Here is a 27866-nt window from a genome sequence, read left to right as displayed (position 1 = left end):
CCAAGGATACTGCTCAGTTTGTATGCACAGCTCACTTTATTTCAGCGTTGGGTTTGTGCAAGTAGCTTTTTTACCATTGGACTTTGGCAGTATTCCAGTACTGATCTGAATGCTAATGTATTGGGTTGCTTTGAGAGCTTAAATTCCCAATAATTTAAACTGAAATATTTAAGGAGATAGTAACAATTTAAATACCGCAGCACACACACAGAGCGTTCAGTTCCTGTTGCAAATGAATGTGTCATTGACGCCTACAGCAGAAAGTTAACCTTTAAAATAGTGCTTTTGATAGTCTCTTCAGTCAAAATATTTGGCACTTGCTTTGGCATCAAATTAGGTGGAACCATAGAAATATCAGGCTTTCTTCATTCTCCTTAGTAATATAATAATTGTACCCAAAAAGAATGTGCATTTACAATGTGTTAAATGTCATTGTGTCCCTACAATGCCCTGAGACCAAGCATATGATTAGTTGAAGGATTTCAGTGTCAAGAAGTCAGATAGTTGGAAACACAAATTTGACCATCAGACACAATCACAGGAGATTCTACAGTGCCAGCCCCACTGAAAATAATCCTAGTAATTCTCTTTGGTCTCAATGTCAGGGTGAATTTGGCCTTCGGGTGTTTCTGGATCTGGACTCCCGTTCCCATCAGTCCAAAAAGGATGGCCAGATGTCTGGCGTGTTAGGAGTTGTAATCCAGTATCATCTGGAGGAGCACAGGCTTTCCACCCTATATCATTAATTAATTGATTCGTTCTTCCGTTTATATGCCATCTTTTTCCCAGCATGGGATCCAAAGCAGATTAAAAGGAAATGTAGGGCAATATACTCTTACAAACAGAAGATCTTTAAACCAAGCAACATAAAAGACTAAAAGGGCGGTTTACAGACCGCCCTTTGGGGCGGCCTGTTCCTGCTCCTTTCCCCGCCGGATCGGGGCCTCAGCCTGCCACGCGGCAGCCTCTGAGGCCCGATCCGCCGCTTTCCAGCCGCTTCCCCATGGCCTGGAAAGGGGAATCCTTGGCGCTTCAAGACCCAAGGACACCCAAGCGGCGGGAACGAAGAGAGAAAGGGGACGCTTGGCCCCTTTCTCATTTGTGTCGCTGGCGCAGCCGTGTAAAGGCTGCGCCAGCGACATAAACCTGGAAGGAACTCTGTTTCAGAGCTCCTCCAGTGCTGCGGAAAGGTGCCCCAGGCACCTCGTGTGGCGCCAGGACATCAATTCCGCGTCGCTCTGTTTGGAGGCGGTGCAGTCGTGACGTTCCAATGGCAGTGCCCATGTAGAATGGGTGCCGCCATTTTGTACGTACTAGGTACGTACTAGGGTTGGGTGTCTGGAAGGACACCCTTTCCTAACCCTAGTACGTATCTAGTATGTACTTTTTGCCTGTCTGTAACGGACATTAAAGTCTGCTACTATGAATACTCATTTAACACTTAGAAGAGAATGCAATAATAATAATTATTATTATATTATTATTATTATTATTATATTTTATTATTTTATTTGTATCCCGCCCCTCTGAGAACAATTACTTCTGTTCAGATGGATCCATGCATTGTCCACCAGAGCAAATTTAGGAGACTGTGGGAGCCACTGTGACAGCTGATGGCTTCCATGTCAATCCACTCAGCGTTATAGTCTTTAGACATTAAAGAAACTATCTACAGGACTGAACCCTCTACACAAAATGGATTTGTCACCTTGGATAGCCCCTCAGGGGATGCAGCAGGAGCAGAAATCATACTGAAACACTGCCACCAGTTATGGGCATCACAGTTCAAGAATGATATTGATAAGCTGGAATCTACCCTGAGAAAGATGACCAAGACGATCAGATTTAAACAGATAGCCGTGTTACTCTGTAGAATCAGTATGTAGAGAGAATTTGTAGCACCTTTGAGACTAACTGAAAAAAAGAAGTTGGCAGCATGAGCTTTCATAGATTAAATTCTATTTCCAAAAGCTTCTGAGGATGTGTAGACTTTAGTCTACAAAAGCTCATGCTAGTGATTTCTTTCTTTCAGTTAGTCTCATAGGTGCCACAAGATTATCAAAGGTATGGATCAAGACATACAAGGACTGTGGCTGCATCTGCACTCCAGAAATAAAGCGGTTTGACACCGCTTTAACTGCCATGGCTCAGAGCTATGGAATTCTGGAATTTGTACTTTTGTGAGATATTTAGCCTTCTCTCTCAGAAAGTTCTGGTGCATTATGAAACTACAAATCACAGGATTTCATGGCATAGCACTATGGCAGTTAAAGCAGTGTCAAACTGCATTATTTCTCCAGTGCAGACGCAACCTTGGGTATCTTGAAGAAGAGAAGACTGAGAGGTGATACGAAAGCCATCTTTAAATATCGGAAAGGATGTCACATAGAAGATGGAGTGAGCTGTTTTCTGCTGCTCCAAAGACTAAAACACAAACCACTGGATTCAAATCACAGGAAAAAAGATTCCAGCTAAACATTGGGAAGAACTTATTGACTGTAAGAGCTATTTGTCAGTGAAGTAGACTTCTTCAAAGAGTCATGGCCTCGCCTTCTTTGGAAGTATTTAAAGAGGCTGGATATCTATCTTTTTGGGGAGCTTTAGCTGTGTGTTTCTGCATGGCAGAGGGTTGGTCTAGATTGCCTTTACAGCCCCTCGTAATTCTATGATTCCATCACTGTTGTTTCCACCAATGGGCAGATGCCACTGAATAGTTTCATCTGTATTTTTATTTTGATCTTGTTGTTTTATCAAACTTTGGTAAACAGTCTTATAAGTGTTGTTGAAGGACAGCAAATAATGTTTTAAATAAATTACAAATTAATTAAGCTGAAGTAGGCTTGGGTAAAACATCTAGTAGCTAGCATGCGCCATGTTAATTAATTTGGGTATGTCCCATTTGGAATTTTGTGCCTGAGACAGCAAAAAGGTCTTCAGCTAGCCTCCAGTAAACTAATCCTTTATTCTGCATTTGTAAATATTTGCCTAGGGCCGAATGCCATGAACATCAGAAAAATGGCTACTGCACTTGTGAAAACAAATCCTTGCATGCTAATTTACAAAGAAGAAGGGGGAGCCATTGATGGTAGGATTTGGCCTTCTGCCATCATCTCTCCACAAAAATGTGTCCATGTAGCAAAAGGAAAGGAAAGAGCAGCTCTCCCGCATAACTTTGAAACTCAGAATATATTTGCATTCCTGACACTGCCACCAGTTTTCTTTTGTTTAAACAAAAATAGCAGAAAGGCTTCACCTATTTAGTTTTGTTGCTTTCAACAGGGCTCTTTGGACCTTGCATTGTTTTTTATTGATATAAACAACAGCTCCCATTATAATGTTATGCCCAAGATTGTAAGGGCAACCTGTTTATCCTGAGAGCGTGTGAGAGCGTCTGTTCAATACAATAACAGACAGTAATAAATTCAAAAACGAGAACATCATCAAATCAAGGATGCATACCGGTACATTTTTGACTAACATGGACCACCCCATACTCAAATTGTTCAAAACTGTGCATTTCTTATAAAATTGTGTGCTTACTTCACTCAGACTGAAGCATTTCCAAGTCTAGTCATTCTCAGAAGGCAACTGCTTAATTTTCTCTTGTGAAAACCAATGGGGCTGGAAAATGCCTAACTTTGAAGTGATTGTGCTGTATTTTTAAAAAAGCCATCAGAATTAAGTAAAAGTAATAATAATTAAAGAATGTAAAACACATTAATACAAGTCTAAAACACAAATCTAAAACACAATAGTATTCATAACTCAACCGCTGAGTAAGAACCATGCCTAAAGTTTGGTAGAATTCAAAGATATAGCCGTGTTAGTCTGAAAAATACATATGCAAAGGGATCTTGTGGCATCTTTGAGACTAACTGAAAGAAAGAAGTTGGTAGCATGAGCTTTCATAGACTTGAGTCTACAAAAGTTTGTTCTACCAACTTCTTTATTTCAGTTAGTCTCAAAGGTGCCTGAAACTTGCAAATCCTTTAAAATGCAGGCTGTATGCTATTGGTATAAAGTACTAGAAGAACTGGATCAAGGGACACTTTGGCTTACTTGCTCTTCCTGGCCATATCTGAAGGGGAAGATGGAGCATTCTCTCCCTGCATTGACAGAACATCCCCCTACCCTCTTTGGATATGAAACTAAAGCACATGGAAAAGAAAGCATGAATCAATTGTGATCTCTGTGAAAGAAGCAGATCTCTGGGTTGAGTGGGTTCCCAGTGGTAGAGTCACCACAGAAAAGACCTTACAAGTGTGCTACTGTAGGGCCAGTTTTCCAAACCGAGGGGACCTTTAGCAAGGTCTCTTCCCTGCATCCTTCAGCGTTGAGAAGAGGCATTTCCTAAGCTATGGCCAGCTCAGGGGCTTACAAATCTCCAAGAGTGGAAGGAAAAGTTAATAAAATGGTTTTAACATTAATAATTACTTATCAGTAAGAGAGCTGCTGGTCTTCTAAATGTGTCTACCTGAGCCTTATACTCCCCCTCACTTCTGGGCCAGGATGTATTTGTGGTGTTGTTGTTGTTGTCATCATCATCATCATCATCATCATCATCATCATCATCTATTATATTCCACTTTTTTCCAAAATTGAGACTTGGAGCAGCTTACATTTTTTTTAAAAAAACAGTACAATTTAAAACATACAAAGGTAAATATTAAAATAGAATTGAACTATTACTATATTAAAACAGATAACTCATTAAAAGAATAAAATACTGTAAAAAAAAGATAAAGGCGCTTAAAAATACACTTTAAAACAACACGACACGCCTCAGGCCATTCTTTTTCTGTTTTAAAAACCTTTACTAAGTAGTACTACTAGTAAAAATCTGGCACAGTAAATAATCCCCTTGGGTTCCATGGGAAATAAATAAAATAAATAAAGATGGTTTCAAAATTAAGGCCAAGATCCAAATTAACACTCATAAGATGCACAAGACGGAGTAGAGCCATCTATGCTCAGGTGCATGCCTTGCACATCATCCAGCTCCACTGCAACACCTAACATCTGCACAGCTGTGGGAACTACTTGCACGAGGAGCTCTGGGATGCTCCCTTGTGAGAGTGTGGAATTTCTACAGTTTGTCACACAACTGGGGTTGTGCAGTCTTTGTCTCAGCTTGGATTCCAGGCATAAAAGTACTGTCTTTGAAAGATCAACAGTTCTGTTTGATTGCAGTTCCTAGATCTGCATTACTTGGAATGGGGACAAAGGGGGATCCTAGTGTGTAGCATTCTTATTTTATTGCAAACGGAGGGCTTTCTAAATGGTCTCGGTGTTGCCAAGCATATCCCATATTCATTACATTGCCTTCCATTCAGATATTTGAAGATGCTCCCTTCTGACATAGTTAAGGCAATAAAACCTTCAGCTAGATAGCTGTGTGCATAGAGGCCCGTCTCTGCAGAACTGAATTTATGAGCAATTTCCACAGCACTTGAAGCATTTTGCTGACACACTTTGGCCTGCTGTCTGAGCATCTCTTTCTTTTCCCTTCAGGGTCTGGTATATTTGGGTGGATGCAAAGTATTCTGCCCCCAAACCATCCACTAATGAGAAATAAGGAAAGAGCTAACATCCATCTTCTATGGCATTTAAAATAATGATGTAATTAAAGTCCACTTCAGCTACAAGATTAGAGTCAAGTCAGAAACAGGTCTCTAATCTCCAAAGTTCACAAGCTAAAAATTGAAACACACGAGCCAAAAGAAGAGAGAAGATTTACATATTAAGATTTCACGTGAATGCATTTTTCTTACTGTCTCTTTTTTAACATATCCACTTGGCTAGTAGAACCAGCATGCTGTAATGGTTTAAGTGTTGTACTAGGATTCTAGGAGAGTGGGGTTCGAATCCATGCTCAGCCATGGAAATCCACTGGGTGACCTTGGGCTCTCTCAGCCTCTGAGGAAGGCAAGGGCAAATCTCATTTGAATATTGATAGGGTCGGAGTAGACTTGAAGGCATATAACAACAACACACTTGGCTGATGGAAACAGCAACTCCAGTCTAGCTAAAGTTATAACTAATGTCCCATATAAAAGCAACAGGGCTTAGTTATTTGCAAAGAACCCCAGCTGGATTCATACTATAAATATATCAGAGTTGTCAACAAGGGGGTTATTGTGTCAATCCATTTCTGCCCAGTGTTTCCGTCCTGTGGAGCAAAAGTCCATTTTCTCCTATTGTCCATTAATCTAAAATTTTGATAAATATAATTTAGCAAACAACATACCACTAAAAGTGTAAGGTCATCTTCCTGTTGCACAGGTGTGTGTGTGCACGCGTGCACCTTCAAGTCACCTGTCGACTTATGGTGACCCTGTGAATTTCATACCTAAATCTAAGTGCCTCCTCGCATCCAAAGTATACTTTCAAGTTGTTCCTATTAGCTGCTGTTAGTTGTTAGCTGTGGAGGAGATATGCCCAAGATTCCCTGTCCTCAACTCTGTGCAGATCCAATAGGCTTAGATCTGTGGCTTCCCTGATTGAATCCATCCATCTGGCTTGTGGTCTTCCTCGTTTTCTACTGCCCTCTACCTTTCCCAGCATCAATGTCTTTTCTAATGAGTCATTATTTTTCATGATGTGGCCAAAGTACAACAACCTAAATTTAGTCATCCTGGCTTCCAGATAGAATTCTGGCTCGATCTGTTCTAGGACCCATTTCATACCCCAGAAATTAACATTTACTTTTATAATTTAATAGTTTGGGAACAAACACCAGCATCCTATTGTGATCAACCACTTGCAAAGCAGACTGTTCCATGAGTGATTTGGTAGCCTCTGAACTCATGCCCAGGTGATTTTCCACATTGCTCCTTCCATGGGGTTTGCCTCCAAGGAACCCCCAAAGCCAGACATTAATGAAATAGGTAGATCAGAGCTGGCCATTTCCTCCTCCTGTCACCATTGCTTTCCTGCAGTTCTTGCATCTGACGCCTCCTCCTCCCCCTTAGTTCTGCCAGTGCCACCTTCGTTCACATAACAAGACTGGGAGGGATATAAGATTTCAACCCAAGTGTTCACTACATATATAATCCTATTAAATTTGGAGAGCAGTCTTAATCCCTACAAAATGCAGATTGAGCAAGATAGGCGACAACAGAGGAGGCTCTCCAGAAATTCTGTGACAAGGCATCACATTTGCCCTCCAGAAATCTTCCAATTGGGAAATTTTTGTAAGCAAGAACTGAAGTTTCAGTTGAGCATTTCCACCACTGGCAGGCCTCAATCTGGAGTATGTTCTGGCATGACCTCTGTATTGAAAGCCACCTCAAGACCTGGCATGTCCTCGGCCTGTGACAAAGCCACACTGTTTTCAGTAGGAGAGAAGCTTAAACAAGCAAATATTTTCTGGAAATAAGGTAGACAAACTGCCTCCTCACCTCCCACCCTTAAGGATTGTTCTGTTTTTAGATGCAGGCATTATTTGAATAAGCCCTGTGCAGTGATCCTCTGGTCCAATTTTGCGATACCACAAAAGAAATAGGTCACTCTAAATAAGGTCCGAGGTCCTGTAAAATGCTATAGAAAACCACTGGGTTGGGGGGGGGGGGGGTTTTTGGTTTTGTTCTTCATATTTTTTCTGTCATGATTGTTTATCCTTCAAACAACTTGTCATTTTTTAAAATTCCTGTGTATAGGACAAAATCTAAACTGACTAGTGGTTGAATAACTGGGTTTTTTTTTCGTTGATTTTGCTGGCCCTCTTAGAATCCCATATAATGAGTTTTAAATGAATGAGCATTCGACTCATCGCACTGCTATAAAAAAAATTATATAAATATGGATGCAGTGGTAATTCTCCCCAGAAGTTCGGTACAGGTTGAGTGTCCCTTATTTGATATGCTTGGGACCAGAGGTGTTTGGGATTTTGAAGTGTTTTTGATTGTAGAATACCTGTATTTGATGATGATGATGATGATGATGATGATGATGATGATGATGATGATGATGATAATGATAATATCGTGGTGGGTTACAATCAAAATAAAACATAGTAAAATAATAATACAATCCATAATCCACAATTTAAAATACAACAGCATAAAAATCATATGCCTACATAATGAGAAATCTTGGAGATGGGACCCAAGTCTAAACACAAAATTCATTTGTGTTTCATGTATACCTGATGCACATAGTCTGGAGGTAATTTTATACATAATATTTTTAATCATTTTGTGCATGAAACAAAGTTTGTGTGCATTGAGCCATCAGAAAGCAACGGTGTCACCATCTTAGCCACCCATGCAAAAAGTTTTGGTTTTTGAAATATTTTGATTTTTGGAATTCCAATAAGAGAGATTCAACCTGTACCATAGGTGGAGAAACCACAACATTATTTAGTTTTAGTTTAGTTTTCCATGCATAAACACTTGAAATGGCAGTTTTCCTTTTATTATAATGCACTGCTAACAAATTCACCTTAACACAAAACATTTGTGTGGAAACCTACCTATAGTTCTCCACCCCTCTCACTTCCTAAACCCTCCTAAACATGGGAATACAAATCATCTTTACAGGTTTCATAACATCACACAGCAGCAAACCATTGGCAGAAAAATGCCACTTGGATTTTCTGCCTTAGATACATAAACATGCCAGCTCTAGAGAGCCTGAAATGGGCCTTGGTTGTTAAGTGCCTTCAAGTTGGCTCTTGACTGAAGGGAACCATGTAATAGGGTTTTCTTGGGCAAGGAATACTCAAGAGATGGTTTGCCATTGCCTTCTTCTGAATATAGCCTACATTACCTGGTGGTCTCTTTTCTAAATACTACCAGGCCTGACACTGTTTAGCTTCCAAGATCAGATAGGAATTTGTTCCTTTGGAGTACTTAAGTATTAGTTCAACAATTCCCAGAACTGTCCGGCCAACATAACCACTGAGAATTCCGAGAGTTGGCACCCCAAAAGTACTTTTTCCAACAGTATGCTTGGGCACATCATGTTGTGTGCAGCTTTTGTATCTAGAAGACCAGCAAAACTGCTTGTCTGTTACTCAAACCCTCTAACATCTGCCAAGGTCAGCAAGACCTTAGCTTATCTGCCAGGTTGAAAGTCAAGTGTGCTGAAGATGGGGCTGCCAAGGATTAATTTTCATTAGTTGGCAGTTTCATACTGAAACTGGAGGGAGAAGACAACAGCTGTGACTTAACTGTTTTGAGTCTGGTTCTATATTCCCTCAGTTTCCTTTCACACACCAAAATCATGGCCTAGCTCCCCACAACCTGAATCATAGTAAATGAGGAGGAAAGGAAGTGCAACATGAGGAGCCTAACACACACTAACAATACTAGGCATTTGATAGCCAGTCAGAAAGAAGGGCACAAGACCAGGGGCAGCTAGGTTTGCAGGTCAGGAGCATCCTAGACACCGAGACACACAGCAGCCATTTTGACTCATGAAATAATTGTGTTTGTAGCCCCTTTTGTGATGATCTTCATTGTCCTGAGGTTATGGGAAGAGACATAATCTCATTGCTCTTGTAACATGAGAACCAGCGTGTAGTTAAATTACTTTAAGATGTATGCGTTGATAGCTTCCAAATAACGTTGAGCATCTCACTGATCATGTGAATGAGCCATTGGAGAGGGAAAGCAGAATGGTTGTTTGTACACCCTTATTAGGTGTGTAGGTTCAGCTTTCTTTTTTTACCTTAGTAGAAATGTGCATGAATGCTAAATGAGAATGGCATCTTGCTAACTAATGTCTTGCCTTTCTCTCTGTTTGGCATGCTTTACCACTCTGGTATCTTGTCACTAACCTTCTTTGACTGTACCTGTTTGCAATATAATCACCACAGCTGGTATCTCCAGAGAGCTGTGGGTCGTCGTCGTTGTTGTTGTTCTAGGGGTTTTTGCCAAAAAAAAGCACCACTGAATTATATATCTTTCCCAACTGTGCTTTGACTCTTCTCTTTGTTGTTGTTCTTTCTGTTTTGTGGTTGTTCTGTATTTATTTTTTTGCTGTGACCACTGAACTGCACGCTTTTTTCCTGCCTATCCCCACGCTTCTGCTCTGGCTGTAGGACTTCTTTGTGAACAATAACTCCAGGCAGGTAAGTGTGTTCCAGCCCAAATCTTTGGTGGAATAAGTATGTGGTTGTTGCCTGATGGAACCACTGGGGTTGCCTCTTCTTTTACCAGCCTGCCTATATCATAAGAGCTAACAGAGAGGCCTTTCTCCATGTCCCAAGTATATATTGTTGTTTGTTTGTTTGTTTGTTTGTTTATATAACACCATTAGTATACATGGTACTTGTGGGTCCTGCCAATGGAATTATTCAATACAATTGTAAAACAAATTATACGGATAAAATACAAAAATACAATATAATATAAAGCAAAATGACAAATATATATAATCAGAATATGCAAGATTATAAATTCATGTTAAACTAAAATTTCAAAAGCTTTGGAAAACAGGAAATTTTTAAATGAGATTTTAAAATAACAAGGGAAGGAACAGTTTGTAAATGTTCAAGAAGGCCATTCCAAGAGTAGGGAGTGAAGAAGGATGACGCTGAGCCAAGAAAGGGAAGCCCTTGGCTGGGTGGGAAGTATGATGGATGGGATGAGAGAAAATACCTTCTCAGTAGCTGCACCTGAACTGTGGAATTTATGTTGCAAGAGGCTAAGATGGCATCCTATTTGATATTATTTCACCAAATGGTGAAGACCTTCATGCTTGAAGTTTTATTTCCTGTGTTTATTTTAATCTGCTGTATCTTTTTGTCTTTCATTAATGTTGGATTTAATTATTGTGAGATATCCCAAGTGATGTGATGTGAAAGGGCAAGGTATAAGATATTTTGTTCACGGAGCTTCCAAAGCTTGCATCATGTATTTTCTGCATTTTGGTTGTCTGAATAAAGGTATCACTGTTTTGTGGATTTTGGATATTATTGTACTTTGCTATATATCCAGAACTGCTACCCCAAATATGCATATGCCAAGAAAGCCTTTATGTGTTCCTCACTGTCTACACACTTGCGGGTTCTTAAATCTTTCCATCTGGATAAATATTTATACACTTGTAACCAATAGCCTCCTCCCTCCCCACAAAGAACATTCCAGTTTATGAAACAGCTGATTGTGTTTCAGTTGCAGCCTCTGGATTTTCATCATCAGGCTCAGTAAAACTTCTTGATGGCTGCTTGATACATTGGCATGCCCCGGAAGTTCTAAAATGTCCTTCTACATCAGCTTATTAATGCATTCTTTTCATACTTCTTGCAGAAAGAAGACTCCCTTGATGACACGCTGAGTGCCAGGCATAAAGTCAAGGAGCTTTCAGTCATAGATGGCCGGAGAGCTCAGAACTGCAACATTCTTCTCTCAAGGTATCACTCACATAGATCTTTCTCCTTTATGGGAACTGCTTGTTCTGAGATTTTCTCTGCATGATGTCTCCTTTAATATTTAAAGGCACTTTGATGGCTAAGTACAGACACACCCTGTGCTAATTTACTCATCGCATAGAGAATTAGATTCTTAGTTTTCTTAGATTCTCACTCAAGCTTGCAAAGAGTTACTTTTATGGATGCAATTCTCAGAATCTGCCTGCCAGCAGTGCCTGGAAAATACTGGGAATTGCAGTAACTTCTGCAAGTTTTGCTTTCCATTGAGCATCCATCCATCATCGGTATCACATTAAGAACATGAAAACAATTCTGCAGGACTAGGCCAGTTTTCCATAAGCAAGATATGAGGGCAGGAGGCCTTTCCCACTTCCCTTCCTCAGTAACTGGCATTCAGAGGTATGTCATAACATGCTGCAACGTAGAGCCCTTGTGACTAATAGCCTTCAGTATCCCCCTGATCAAAGCCAACAAAGAAGGAAAGTTCAAGGTTGCATACCTGCGCCAGTTGCAAAGAAGACCTACATCTTTCTCCACACAATTGAAAGGGTCAATTTCAAAATGTACAAGCCATACATGGTTATGCTGTACTCACAGGAGACTGTGTGTGTGTTTGCAGAGGGGTGGGTTTGAATAGCAAAAATATTTGCAAGCATGAGAAGAAATCTAATATGACCTCACTGTACAATCATTTTCCCCAGAGTAAGAAAGGCAGGCAGAAAGAGATAAAATATCTAGCAAGGCAGGCTCTTTTCTGTGTTGCATGACAGACAATATCTGGCTTGCTTTATAAATGTCTAGAATAAATAAGGAACTGGTCCTGCATGACTGTTTGCATGTAAAAGTCTTTCATCATCTCATGGTGACAGAAAAATGCAGTTAAAAAGGTACTTTAAGAGTGGTGCTGTGAATTTGGCAAATGGCCTTGTCTGCTGTTTTATTTACCACCTCCGGTGTGTGTGTGTGTTCTGTGCCTTCAAGTCACTTCCGACTTATGGCAACCCTCAGGTGAGCTTATAAGTTGCCATAAGTCAGAGGGCACACAACACACACAAACAGACAGATAGACACACGCACTTGCACAGTTTGGGCAATTAAATAAGGTGTGGGGGATAGATGAACCTTGTTTTTACCGTAAACAAATAAATAAAAGGAAAATCACCACTCCTGAAGGCTTCCACAAGAGTCAGTTCTACTTGAATGACCCTATCCCAAATAGTAATAAGCTGATCCAAGGGTTTCAAAAACTGGTGGCAGGCTGTCCATGTTAATTCATGTTCCCTAGAAACCAGGACCAGAAAGTCATCTTACGATGAATTTTGGTTGTTTAGACTTATGTTTTGACCATTCTGCATGGGAGATTCTAATCCCTGTGATTCCTGACTACAGCACCACCACTTTCCTCCTCTTTCATGATTTTTTAACCATCTTTGCCTGACAAAGAAGCTGATGACTTTGAAATCTAGTGTGATGTCTTTTGTGCTTTCTGATTGGCATATTTAAGTGTATCAACATAGCCTGTGGATTTTGAACTGAAATCCTCACCCATCCTACTCCTAGCATCACTAGTCAGGAATTTAGGACCTTCCTGCCTCACCTTTTCCTGGTATGATTCTTTCTAGAACTCACAATTACTCAGCCCCCCAAATTTTAAACATCACCTCTGCAACACTGATATCCCATTGCCTAATGTGTGTGAGTGTTTGTTGGGGGGGGGGGATATGTTTCTATTCTTCTGTAATTTATCTGTCAAATCCCATCTCTTGACTAACTTGTTTGGATGCCCAATATCATACTGTTCCACCTCCATATTTGTTTAGTTCCCATACGCGTACATTTTCACCCTCATGAGGGTATTTGTCTGTCTCTTCAAAGCTGCACATGTCTGTCAACCTGCACAAGCTGTTGTGTCCCATTGACAAATTTTCAAGGCTTAAATCCTTGCGACGGGCAATACCATGACCCAGTTCCACCCTCACATAGTCTGCGCTGGACTGCTGTTGCCAACAAAGATAATTACTGTGGTTACTCTGGATAGGCTTATAGCTTTTTCTGGCCTCTTTCCCATCATGTTGTCAGAGAAGAGGTTGTTCTGTTTTGGCACTGTGAGCTGTCTCATGCTTTACCCCTCCCTCCCTCAGATACATTCAAGAACTCTCTCAGGGCACATTCATGCAGAGTTTTTGTGCTGTTCCCCCCCCCCCCCCCCCCCCCCCCCACCAAGCCTAGAGCACATCCTGATGCTCAAAAGCCATATGATGAATTTGCTGAAACTGAGCAGCTTCCCTCACTAGATCATACAGCAGATCGGGGACATCAGACCTATATCTTGAAAAGATCTACAAAGCCTCCCACACAACATGCAGTTCTCCAATTAGTCATTCAAAAATGTGCAGTTCTCCCAATTAGTGGTTCTTAATTCAGGCAAGTTCTGGATTTTACTTTAACATGAGAACAAGAAAAGGTTTCTTTTTTTCTTTTTCTTTTACCACTCCTAGACTCTTGTCAGTCACACGGCTGTTGGCCACGGTAACTGTTGGACTGAGAAGGATGCAATCAGAAAAAAACATTTTCAAGCACTAGAATTCAAAGACAAAGCTATGTTCATCTGGAATATCAGTATGCAAAGGGATCTTATTGCACCTTTGAGACTGAGATCTTGTCTGGATGGGCCAAATAAACCAGCCTCCCTGTGTCTTCTCCGAGGGGAGTCCAGATGATGCATGGCCCAAACCCTGGTTCTGGTGCCAACAGACCAGACTTCTGGCACGTTCAGCACCAGAACTGGGGTATACCCCCCATAAAATACATTTTAAAAACTTACCATTTATGGGAAGATCTGAAGTTCTCCATTGCAACATTTGCCAGCTGTTTGAAAAGAGTCCCTCTAAGCCATCCAATGTATTCACCGTTGACACCAGTCTCTTTCTCTGAGGCCAGAACAAGGTGTCAGCCATGTGACTGAGGATAGCCATGCCTCATTCTGACCTCAGCGCAAAGTGACCTGCAATGGCTGTGGACAGGCCAGGTGGCTCAGTGGGATGCATATGTGAACAGTCACCCCTGCGTTGGAACGGAGGGCCAGGTAACATGGGGAGACTGGGAGAGCTCCAGGGCAGGATATTCTGGGCAGCCCCAGAGTATCCTGGCCCATACAGACAAAGCCTGAGAGAAAGAAAGAAGTAGACCAAGTCTACAAAAACTTATGCTACAACTTTTTTCTCTCAGGGCCCAAACAAACAGGCCAAAATACAGCTGCTGCGGATCACTTTGGAGGTATGCTGTTTAAATGACACACACATTTTAAGAGGCCAGAATCTGCGCCAAAGTTGCACTCCAGTCCTTAGGATTGGAATGTGCCTTTGGTGCAGTTTCCGGCCTCTTAGAACGCATGCATCATTTAAACAGCATACCTCCAAAGTCACCCGAAGCAGCTTTATTTTGGCCTGTCTGTTCAGGCCCTCAGTTAGTCTCAAAGGTACTACATGATAAGAATAAGCTTTATTTATATCCCACCTCTCCAAAGGGATCAAGGTGAGTTACAACAATAAAAAGTACATCAATTAAATACATGGATACACACATAAATAAAATTACATAATCTCATTATCCCCTCCCTTAAAACTAAGCAACAACAATATAAAATACAGTAAAATCACTTAAAATTAGACATAATTGAAGCAAGACATCTTAGGGCAGTCATAGGATAATCCATATCAGTAGGACTAGGATGATCAATCAGGGGAGGCCTGCTGGAAGAAATTCCTTTGCATACTGATTTTCAAGGGCTGTTCAGGATGTTGTTGTTGTTGTTGTTGTTGTTGTGTGCCTTCAAGTCATTTCTGACATATGGCAACCCTAAGATGAACTTATCACAGGGTTTTCTTGGCATGGTTCTTCAGATGGGGGTTGCCATTATAATAATAATAATAAAATTTATTTATATACCGCTATTCCAAGGATCACAGCGGTGAACAATAAAAGATAAAACAGTTAAAACAACATGAGCCCCAACCCCCCCAACACAATTACAACAGTTAACAACAATTAGCAGTCAACAACAATAAAAAACCAACAGCACCCCAAGCAAATGGCTGTGTAGAGTGGAATACATCGTAAACATCGCCAAGGGGAAAAGAATAACAGACAAGGCTCACAGGGGGGAAAAGCCTGGCGGAATAAGAAGGTCTTCAGATCCATTGACATCATCTGAGGCTGAAAGAGTGTAACTTGTCCAGTGTCACCCAGTGGGTTTCATGGCCGAGCTGGGATTCAAACTTGGGCTCCAAAGTCATCATTTACCACTCAAATCACTACACCACGCTGGCTCAGTGAGGAATCTACCTGCATACAAATCTCTCATTCAGGATTCCCAGGGTCTCCATATGTTGGAACTGACTTGGAAGACACACAACAACAACAACAACAACAACTTCCCTAACAACACTTGAAAATCAGTATGCAAAGGGATCTTGGAGCACTTTGAAGACTAACTGAGAGAAAGAAGTTGTAGCATACATTTTTGTGGACTTGGTCTACAAGACTACAAAATCTGGGAGACAGTATATATTTTATTTGTGAATTGAATGTATGCCCCACCTGTCCACTACTGAGCTTAGGACAATGTACAGAGGGTCTCCTCTTTCCCACTTCATCCTCATGACAACTCTTTAGGAAAGTCAGGTGGAAAGAGAGGTTGACTAGCCAAGGTCACCAGGGGAGTTTCATAGTTCACTGAGTAGTTGAATTTGAATCTCCCAGGTCCCAGTCCACCACACTGGCTCTTCACTTATGTTGTATAGTACACCTGTGTCATCAGAGTGTAATAAGTAAAGAAGCAAGAACAAGTGGGAATCATTAGCAGAGACAGTGTGCCCAGGGTGACTGGACAGCCTCCTTTTCCAGGTCATGTCCTGCATTTCAACCTCCTGTCCAGGAGGAATTTAAAAATGTCCTCCATTTTGAGCATGACTAAGAAGCATGAATTAGCTTTTATTGAGTAATGCCCTGCATTTTTTTCTTGAATGTCCTACATTTTATGGTACCTTATCCTCCTTTACAGTTATGACAACTGAGTGTGCCACCACTAAAGGCAAATGTCCTGTGTATCAGTTACTGAGGAGTTTGAGATGTAGGGTGCCATTGCACTAAAGTCCTGTATGTGGGCTTCCCAAAAGCAACCACTTGGTTACTATGTGAATAGAATATTGAACCAAGTAAGTCCAGGGGGCAGCAAAGTCCCCCCCACAAAAAAATCAGTGTTTGGCCCCCAAACACCTGCTAGAGGACATAATGCCATTTGGGGGGCAAGGCTGTTTCTTTTTAAGCCCAGGAAAGGTATATTTTACTACAGGAATAACTGGAAATGCACTTCCTATTTTTAAAAACAGGCCTTTCCTAGGCCTGAAATAGTCCACGGGGGTCAAAATGTGGCAAAAACGTTTTGGGGAGGAAAACTTTTTTTAACAACTGGAGAGGCACAGGTCACAGAAACAATCCTGGGCCCCATACTTTGCCCTCCTCTGACATAAACAATCTAGAATAATTCAAATTTCATTTTGTCTTTGAATATGCCTGACTTGGGGCAACTGCAGCAAGTCCAAGGGCCAATTTTCAACCACTGGGACTACCAAAATGAGCTGCCAAAAAAGCAAAGGAAAAACCCTGAAAGAAAGCTGAGCAGGCTGGAAGCAGCAGGCAGTCCACTTCTGGTTTTGAAAACATATATTGTTTGATTTAAAACAGTGCAGCAAGGCTCTGCAATCCAATTGAAAGGTGTATTGCCCTTCCCTTTGAGGCAAAAGAGGCAATTCATAATAATAATAATAATAATAATAATTTTATTTGTATACCGCCCTTCCTGTGATCAGGGCGGTTCACAGCAAATCAAAACAATACAATACATCAACACAACAAATCAAAATAACAACAATACAAATACAATAAAACTGTTAAAACCAATATTAAAACCCCGTCAACCAGCCATCACTGCTGTCGGAGGGGGGAAGACTAGCTGGAGCTTGTGTCGGGGAATTCTAATCGGAACAGGAAGGTTTTTAATTCCTTCCTGAACTGGGCCAGGGAGGTGGCCGAGCGGAGCTCTATGGGCAGCGTATTCCAGAGGGTCGGGGCGAAGATGGAATATGACCTCCTTACTGTGGAGGCTAATCTAGCCCTCGGGACTCTCAGTAGTTGCTGCCCAGATGTTCTGAGGGTGCGGGGCGGAATATATGGGGAGAGGCGGTCCTCAAGGTATCCTGGGCCCAAGCCATGTAGGGCTTTATAGGTTATAGCCAACACCTTGTATTGCGCCCGGAAGCAAATGGGCAGCCAATGCAGATCTTTAAGTACAGGTGTAATATGACTGGCCCTGGAAGTACCAGTGACCAGTCTGGCTGCCATATTCTGTACCATCTGTAGCTTTCGGGTATGGTACAAGGGTTGCCCCATGTAGAGCGCATTGCAGAAATCCAATCGAGAGGTTACCAGAGCATGTACTACAGTTTCAAGGTCCCTCTGGGCCAGGTATGGGCGTAGCTGGCGAATAAGTCGAAGCTGATAACAGGTGCTCTTGACCGTCTCATTCACCTGAGCTGTAAGATGAAGCGACAAATCAAGAAGCACCCCCAAACTGATTGATTTTTTTTAAGTCAGAAAAGTCTGGGGAGTCTGGAAAGATTGAAGGTTGTGAGGGTGACCTATGGGGAGCAGATGTGACCCCTGAGCCAAACTTTGCCCATCCCAGGAATATGCAATGTGTTCATCAGGTGCAACAAATAATTGGTTCTAGCCAAGAGGCTCCTTCTTTGGATATTTTTAAACAGAGGCTGGATGATCATCTGTTTGGAGTGCTTTGATTGTGCATTCCTGCATGGCAGGGAGTTGGACTGCCCCTTGGGAGTCTTTTCCAGTTCTCTGATTCTAGGCATCCCACACATACAGTATGCACAGACACGTATACATTATTTTTACACTTGTCTGTTTTCTTCCTGTGACAGTGCTATTTCTGATTAGTGGACCTTGGGGTTCTTGTTAAAAAGTTGAGCAGGCTTAAGTTTACTGGTTGCTGGAGGAATAGATCACACCCATCAAGTGATACTGTATGTGATTTTTGATTCTTGCAATATTATTAAGTAGAAATGGATGTGTACAATGGGCTCTTGGTATTCACTGAGGTTTGTTTCCAGGACCCCCTTGGATACCATAATCCATAGATTCTCAAATCAGATTAAATACAGTGGCATAGTAATATGGTGTCCCTTATATAAAATGGTAAAATCAAGGTTTGTTTTTTGGAATTCATATATTTTTAACGTATTTTCAAGCAGTGGATGGTTGAATCAGTGCATAAGGAATCAATGGATATAGAGGACCAATTGCATAATGACTTAATTACTTAAGATTTCTTATGACTAAAACACTCACATGATCCCTGTCAGAAATTGTTTGTAAAATCTTGGGGGCTGGGATCATGGACTTCTAAGTCAGGCGTGGCCAGCATGTTGCCCTCCAAATAATGGCTGCAGCCTTCATTGACCCTAACTAGTATAGACAGTGGTGAGAAATGACACAAGTTGAATTTCATCAGGAGGACCACAAGTAACCTTCTCTGGTTTAAACATGCCACCAGCAAAATTATAGCCAAATCAACTCAGCAGATGTTAAACCTGAACAAGAACACAAGGCTCCCTGCTGGCTGTTGCTGTCCATCTCTCTAACATTTTTGCATCTGACCTTTTCCTGCAATCTCCAAGTTTACGGTGCTTCCCTGCAGGTACAAAGGCAATGAGAAGCTGCAGTGATGACACCCTGCCCACTCTGCCCCCCTTGGTAAAAGCCTCTGATGGCTCAAGGTTGGGAAGCTTGGCCCACTCTGCTCCAAGAATCAGTTATTCCTACCAGTTCCTGGCTGTGTTTGACCATGTGGCCTCAAATGAACTTCATAAATATAGAAATGTTCTCTATGGGTCCAGATGCTATCAGCACCCTGCCTTCCATGGAACAGGTCTCTATGTTGGCATTGGTATTTATCAAAAACCATTTCTCACATGCACCAAATGCAAAGTGTAAATGGGTCTGACATTACTCTCTGTGAACACATAAGACTTCTTGGTTGTGAACACTAATCTTGTCTATGATATATTGCCCTAGTGTGGCTTTGCTTGAGTCAAAAGCTGGAACTGGGTGTTAGGAAACTGGTTTTCTGCCTTGTTATGAGTGTTCTGTTGAACAGGTTCTGTTGTTGGTTTTGGCAGGCTGAAATTATCAAATGATGAAATCAAACGTGCAATTTTAACAATGGATGAACAAGAGGACCTACCGAAAGACATGCTTGAACAGGTGAGTTGGATGGCTGCTTGAAGCTACTTAGAGCACTTCCCATTGTTAAAAAGAGATTTTTTTACAAAATCAGATAGTTCCTTTCTCAGGAACCAGAATCTGTGACCTCCACTGATGTGGGATGACAGTTCATAATTCCCTTCCTTCTCCATGCACAGCTGCCTCTCTGTGACATGCATAAAAAGATAGCCCTGCTTTATTTAATCCTCCCTCCTTATTTTATTTTTTAAAAAAGAAAGAAATCTGGACAGCCACCTATTGTGTTTCTTCAAATGGGAAGAATATTTTTGATTTGATTTGTCCTCAAAGTGATTCCTTTCTTCTGAATAGGACTCAAATAGGACACCTTATAGACTGAAATTCTCTGTTAGATTTTGAGCTGCCAACCCCTAAAGTACAGTTGTTATCAAGGAATGTACTGGGACAGACTAAAGGCCGAAACAGACGGCCCTGAAGGGATGGCTTGATGCCATCCCTTTGAATGCCACATTAGGGCCACAGCAACTGCACACCATGCCCCCAACCTGGCTTTTCCGCCACCGCAACTTTGTGGCACTCCTGCAGCGTATAAACACCTCACCACCGGAGCGCCGCAAAGCTGGCCACCATGTAGTTGGGCAGGCAGCATCAGAGCATGCGGCATCTAAATGTCACACTCTGACACCGCCCCCAAGCTGGTGCAAAGGAGTGGTCTGTTTCGCCTCGTGGTCTGTTATCTCTTGGTTGTGAACTTCTGCCTCTTTGACAAAACTCTGAGACTGGATGTGGGAAGTGATAGTGACAATGCATCACAGCTAAAGAGTTTTGCTTAACATGGGGAACTAATGCTAGGAAGTATCGCAACACCTTGCTGGCAGAATGACAGCAAACAGGGGCCATCCAAAGCTTCCGAGGTGGTAATTCCAAAGCATGGGAACAACCACTGAGAAGGCTCTGTCTATTATGACTGAGAAAGTGGTGGGCCCAAAACCAAAGTCTTCTCTGCAGATCTTAGAACCTGGGCAGGCTCCTATTGGAAGACATGGTTTTTCAGAGAATTTTGAGTTGTGATAAAATCATAGAATTGTAGAGTTGGAAGAGACCACATGGACCATCCAGTCCAACCCCCTGCTATGCAGGAATTCTCTATCAAAGCATCCCCAACAGATGGCCATCAAGCCTCTGCTTAAAGATCTCTAAGGAAGAAGACTCCACTACACTCCGAATGAGTGTGTTCCACTGTCGAAAAGCCCTTACAGTCAGGAAATTCCTCCTAATGTTGAGGTGGAATCTCTTTTCCTATAGCTTGCATCCATTGTTCCAGGTCCTGTTCTCTGGAGCAGCAGAAAACAAGCTAACCCCCTCCTCAATATGACATCCCTTCAAATATTTGAACAGGGCTATGATATCACCTCTTAACTGTCTCTTCTCCAGGCTAAACATCCACAGCTATCTAAGTCATTCCTCATAGGACATGGTTTCCAGACCCTTCACCATTTTAGTCGCCCTCCTTTGGACACACTCCAATTTGTCAATGACTTTTTTGAATTGTGGTGCCCAGAACTGGACACAATATTCCAGGTGGGGCCTGACCAAAGCAGAATAGAGTGGCACTATTACTTCTCTTGATCTAGACACTATACTTTTATTGATGCAGCCTAAAATTGCATTCGCCTTTTTAGCTGCCACATCAGACTGTTGACTCATGTTCAACTTGTGGTCTACTTGGACTCCTAGATCCCTTTCACATGTAGTCTCACATGATCCAAAAAGCCTTTTCCAAGCTCTGGGACAGACATTTACAGCAATAAAACATTTACTGCCTCTGGTTCAGATTTTTTGCATAATTTGAACTGCTTCTGGCAAGAGGGATTTATTGAAAATTCAAAATATTTATTGCAAGAGTTAAAAGGGATCTATAGAAGTGAGATGTGCAGAACTCCACCCTCCAGGTATTAAAACAATCTCCCCAAATCTGATGCCTGCCAGGTGTGTTAGATGTGCAATCAATGCTATAAAAGTGGGATTTTCATTCTAACTCATCTGGTTCATTCCAGGTTTGGGGAGACTGAATGAAAAATTAGCTTCAAGGCTGTGTTCTTCTTCAAGAAGAAGCTAGAACTTATAGGAAGGGAAAATGTGTCTTTAAAAGTGTGTCCTATTTCTCCTTTTTAGCTTTTGAAATTTGTTCCTGAAAAAGCAGACATTGACCTCCTGGAGGAACACAAGCATGAACTGGATAGGATGGCCAAGGCTGACAGGTTCCTCTTTGAAATGAGCAGGTGATTAAAACAGGATCTTACCCAGCAAAAATACAACTGCATTTTGTATCAGTGGTGCAGATGATTCCAAAGGCAAGCTATAGACACAACAGCCAAGCTGGGAAATCTTATTTTTTGGTTATACCTGATCTTGGTTACCTATCCACCAACACCACCTCTAGCCAGGGTGCCTGTGTGAACCTGGGAATGGTATTCCAAAAAAGCTAACATTTGCAGCTCAACAAGAGGGATACTTGCCTGCAACATAGATTCCCACATAGATTGCAAGTGCTGGGGTGGGACCTGGCATGCCAGTGAGAAGGCTGTGCTTTTCATGCTGCCAATGAAAATGATTCTGATTGCCTGGAACATTCAAACGTAGACAAGATTGAGTTGGTTGATCTGGAAGCAGATGCAATAGGGGACATGTTCTAGGACAAATTTTGCCTTAACCCTGCATCTCCAGCCCCCTCTTGGCTTGGGGGAGGGGAATGATGGGAGCAACACATCTAATAATCCCATTCATGTTCACACAGAGCACTGACTAGGATGGTTGGGATTCACCATTGCCTTTAGGGAAGAGAGGATGAGCTGTAAAGCTGTTTTTCTTAAGTTTTCTAATGTGGAAGACAGGCAGAGATTTTTTCCTAATGAGCCGTGGACCAGCACCACATTTGTGCCCATTGACTCAAATTGTGGGTTTCCTGGAAATTCACAAAGGACTGCCACTGGTTCATGGACCACCATGTTTGTTAGATTGATTTATATCTCACTCTTCTCCCAGTATGGGAGTGGACCCAAAATGGCTTCCAATACTGTAGAACATACACAAGTAGATACTTTGACTTGTGTCTGCTTGTTGCAGGGAGGGATTTCTTTCCCCATCACCCATCTTTTGGTTGAGGGGGAAACCCCACACACACTTCTCAGTAAAGCTGCTCTTGCCTGATTGTCTCTGACCCTAAGATCTTTGGGGAAGAGCAAGTGCTTTCTCCATCCCACTGCTGAGTTCAGCTGGTGGATATGTGGCAAAGGGCCTTTTTTATAATTCTGCCAGCTGACAAGCCTTTGGTCCTCTCTACCCTGGGAGCTGTGTGCTTGGCTATTTTCCTGATGGCATTTCAACATTCTGTAAGCACCTATTCATTGTCAACAAGCCTCTGTGCTTAGTTGAGTTGTCTAGCAGGGATCTTCCAAAGTGTTTTATGCTGGAGGCTGGATGTAGGGGTAGTAGTTCTTTTTATTGTATGAATTTTTAAACCACCATGAGCATTTGTATACACAGTGGAAGAGTGGAGCACAGAGGATGACTTAAGCTGGGAAATGGTGACAAACTCAGGAGCCTGTTTTCTTTCCCTGGGACTATCAAAAGGCTGCACAGATGGCCAAATATAACCCCCCATGAACTAGGGAAAAAGAGAGAGTGAGAGGGAAGGAAGGAAGGAAGGAAAATAAGTAGAGATGGCTGGATATCCACTTCTGATTTTGAAAAATTGGTGAAGTTTTTCAATATTCAACAATGGGAAAAGGTGCAACCTGCTTAAAATAAGAATTGCCAGGAGAGGTAATTCTCCCATTTTTAATTTAATTTGATTTAGTTTGACCAGGAAAAGGGAAGTCTAGAAAGATCAAGGGCTGCAAAAATAACCTTGGGCCAGATGCAGCCTCAGGGCTCACTTTTGAGGTAGCCTTCTTCAATCTTGCAGCCTCTAGACTGGCATGGGTGATTGTGGGAATTGTCCAACACATCCAGAAGGAATGAGAGAGCCATAGTCCTAGTTAACTAGCGAGACTTATATTCCCGGAGATCTTTTATGAGCCACTCATCCCAAGATGCCTCTTCTTTCCCCCTCTCCTGCAGGATAAACCATTACCAGCAGAGACTGCAGTCTTTGTATTTTAAGAAGAAGTTTGCTGAGAGAGTTGCTGAAGTTAAACCCAAAGTGGATGGTAGGTTCTTCTTGGTGGTCTCTATGACTCGGGGGCATGAGTTGGTCTCTTCCTATGCAGAAACGGTCAAAATATTCTAGAAAAAGAGACAGCCATTTTTGGCTCAAGTTCACCCTCCTTCTCTGCATGCCTATGCCAGTTCCCGCCAAATCCCTCAGTTCTCTTTTTGTTTGTCACTGCTGAAGCATCATGTTACAAACCACTAGTATCGTCTTCTCTGGTGAGCTATGGCTCTTAGCTTCTTTTATTCTTGTTAATGCATGCCTTCAAGTCACTTCCAATTTATGGCAACTCTAAAGGCGAGTGTAAGAAAACCGTATGAAATTCATGGGGTTACTATAAGCCGACAGGCAACTTGAACAAAACACAGAAACAGATAGATGTCCACTTCTGGTTTTGAAAAATGAGCATATTTTGGAGTTTAAAATAATGTGAAATAGGAGTTATTATAAAGATACATCATACCTCTTGTAGTCATCATTTCTCTTGTAGTCTTTGGGGAAGTAGTTCATCCTTTTTTGTCCTCCTCCCCAAATGGCTATGGGGCACATCCTAGGGACACTACATGCACTTACACACATCTTGGGCCTGCACTTTGACCAGCCCTGTGCATCATACTTAATTCCTTTGGTAGTGAAAGATAAATATGAACTGCTGTATGAACCTATGATGTAACATTCAGAGACATAGCCAATTTGGTCTGGAATATCAGCATGCAAATGGATCTTCTAGCACCTTTTAGACTAACAGAGTGAAAGAAATTGTAGCATAAGTTTTCGTCAACTTGTTCTGTTTCCTCAGATGCATGGAGTAAACCAACACTGCATCTGCACTGCAGAAATAATCCACTTTGACACCACTTTAACTTCTATGGTTCAATGCTATATAATTCTAAAAATTGTAGTTTTGTGAGACATTTAGCCTTCTCTGTCAGAGAGCAAAGGTGCAACAATAAACTTAAAATTCCCAGAATTTCATAGCATTGAGCCAAGACAGTTAAAGTGGTGTCAAACTGGATTATTTCTGCAATGCAGCTTCAGTCTCAAAGGTGCTATAAGATCCGTGTGATGTAACAGTTTGGCACATTATGGTGCTGGAAAAACTCAGGTGCATAATCTATTTATCATGTAGAGTAGTCAAGCCAAATATCTTTTTTATTATCAGTCATGGAAATCTTATGTTGTATTAATTGACAGATATGGTATCATAGATCTTTTTATTTTCCCTCTGTGCAGTCATGATTTTCATGTATCATTTCTTGGAACCATTGCTGTCTGCTGTGATACTATTTGCAGATGTTGTTTATGTTCCTTTATATTTTAATATCTTAGTCACGTGGCTGAAATGCAACCCTCCTGTAATGTTAGACTACAGCTGCCATCAGCCCTAGATAGCATAGCCAAGGATGAAGAATGCTGGGAGCTGCAGTTCATCAGCACCTGCAAGACCACACTTTGTCCACCCTAATCCAAATAAAGAGGGCTAAATCCAGTTGAGCATTCCAACTAATGCAGACCAACTCTATGAGATTTACCTAAATGTTGGCTGAACGAGTTCCATTCATTCAGTGGGTGTAGTCTAGATTTAGCCCAAGTATTTTAACGCCTGCAGTACAGTCAGGCTGCCTTTGTAAAACAGGATTTCTTTCTTCTTGCACTCCATAGCCATCCGTGCTGCTTCCACGGAAGCGTTCCAGAGCAAAAGCCTGAAACAGTTACTGGAGGTGGTTTTGGCTTTTGGCAACTACATGAATAAGGGCCAGAGAGGGAATGCCTATGGGTTCAAAATCTCTAGCCTGAACAAGATTGCAGACACCAAATCCAGCATTGACAAGTGAGTTGCTTCCGCCCTGGAGTGTACATTTGGGTTGGGTCTGTTTCCAGTTTGAGAAGAGCCTGTGAGGAACAAGGGAAACCTCCTTCCACTCTATTGTTGTTCATTTCCTCCAAGCACTTCAGGATAAATAATTGTGGGAAACAGTTCAGCCTGCTGCATGAATCGTGCTTTGCCCTTTGAAATCCTGCTTGTTACAGGCATGACTGTTTCCTTCTAGTTGAGAAATTGGTGTGTGTGTTCAGAAGATGATTCAGAAAAGCAGCTCCAAAATCAAATGGATTGCCTTGCAAATTAATTCTTGTCTTTGTGTCATTGTACATTCTCCTACTCCCAGAATGCTCTTCAGACTGATGTGGTGTTTGTCGCTTCTTTCACTGTTACCATAGTTGTTTTGTGTGCCCTTTTGTTTCTAACCTATGGTTGCCAAGCATTTTCTTGGCAAGATTTGTTCAGAGGGGGCTTGCCATTGCCTTCCTCTGAGGCTGAGAGAGTGTGACTTGCCCAAGGTCACCCAAGAGGTTTCTATGGCTCAATGGGGATTCATACTGTGGTCTCCCACAATCATAATCCAAAAATCACAATACCCTGCTACCTCTTGTTGGCATGTTCTCAAAGGATGGACCTCTTGTGCATTCTTTTCTGCTCCTTAGTCTTCAGTAGTGTCTGGTGGCTTCCCTATGAGTGGGGCAGTGAGATTAAAGCTCTAGGCTTTGATCTGATTAAGATTTTAAAATATTTTATCTACAACACACACACACCCCAAATGTGTTGTTGTTTTTCAGTCACAATCTCTTGGAGAACCCCAGGGTTCCAGGGAATCCTAATAGAGAGACCTCAGTCTAAAGAATTGAAACTTTTGGGGGATAGATTTTGGTTTGCTAACTTGTTGGCTTACCCATACAGCCAGTTGCTTTTGAGGGATTCAGGATAACCTTTAAGAGACCTGTTGCTTTATTCAGGGTACTTATGCATTTGCTTCTGAGTTAGAATTAGAAAATTAGAATTAGAAAAATCACCAACGATTTTTTTACAGCCATACTTACCTTGTTTACCACTATTGTTCTTTTTATCAAAGGAACATTACCTTGTTGCACTATCTCATCACCATCGTAGAAAAGAAATACCCCAAAGTTCTCAACCTGCATGAAGAGCTGAAAGATGTTCCTGAGGCTGCCAAAGTAAAGTAAGTGTGGGTGTGACATCTGTGTGTATGTTTATTTCTTTGTTACAAGTTGAGTATCCCTTATCCAAAATGCTCCAGAACCCAGAATGGGTGGCTGAGACAGTGACACCTTTGCTTTCTCATGGTTCAGCGTGCACAAACTTTGTTTCATGCAGAATTTTTTAAAAATATTGTATAAAATTACCTTCAGGCTATGTGTATAAGATGTATATGAAACATAGGTAAATTTCATGTTTAGACTTGGGTCTCACCGCCAAGTTATCTCATTAAGTATATGCAAATACAGTATTCCAAAACCCAAAAAAATAGTCCCAAGCATTTTGGATAAATAATACTCAACTTGTATTTTTTGTGAACTGCCAATACTGCTCTGTTGTTGGGGTTCCTTCACAAAATATACAATTCATACAATAACTAGATTTTGTTAGCACTGGGGAAAAACTGAGTTCACACGCAAAAGACTGCCAGCCAGAATCTGGAGGTAGTTCACAACTGCTGAGGTTCTTCTGAAGAGGCTTTTAATCTTAGTTTTTGCAAATATTTACAATCACGATACAGCAATACTTACACAAACCAGCATAATGCTCCACCATCAACCAACATTCACACCACTACATGTTGAACTGGAGCATTCATCTTTATAAACAGAGCTAGGATTCTGATCTAACCCCCTGCTGGTGTTTCATCAGCTTCCTGTCATGTAGCCACAATGACAGTGCAGTTTGGAACTGGTATGACCCATCTTCATGCTCATGTTGCAACTGCTTCCTCTGAGTCAGCATTTCCTCTTTGCATGCACCTGGGACATTTTACACAGCCTGGGACAAAAATATACCGACAATCCCCTCCAAAATGTAAGTAGTATAGATATGGATATGTGTGATGAGAAGTGATTCTCAAACTTTTTATCCTTGTGACCCCCTTTTACATCTACATGTGG

General features: G+C 41.6%; 1 protein-coding gene across 1 annotated transcript in view; it reads left to right on the top strand.

Annotated features, from left to right (window-relative positions):
* Positions 1 to 27866, top strand: part of DAAM1 (dishevelled associated activator of morphogenesis 1) — a 159535-nt gene that overhangs the window by 117040 nt on the left and 14629 nt on the right. The window contains 7 exon segments of the mRNA XM_042469934.1: positions 10046 to 10075; positions 11256 to 11359; positions 19633 to 19717; positions 21872 to 21978; positions 23819 to 23907; positions 25572 to 25740; positions 26819 to 26926. Coding sequence (XP_042325868.1) covers positions 10046 to 10075; positions 11256 to 11359; positions 19633 to 19717; positions 21872 to 21978; positions 23819 to 23907; positions 25572 to 25740; positions 26819 to 26926 — 692 coding nt within the window.

This window comes from Sceloporus undulatus, chromosome 1 (genome assembly GCF_019175285.1).
Source record: "Sceloporus undulatus isolate JIND9_A2432 ecotype Alabama chromosome 1, SceUnd_v1.1, whole genome shotgun sequence".
In the NCBI taxonomy this organism is placed as follows: Eukaryota; Metazoa; Chordata; class Lepidosauria; order Squamata; family Phrynosomatidae; genus Sceloporus; species Sceloporus undulatus.
Note: the sequence above shows the minus strand (reverse complement) of the source record. Positions and strands in the feature narration are given on the sequence as shown.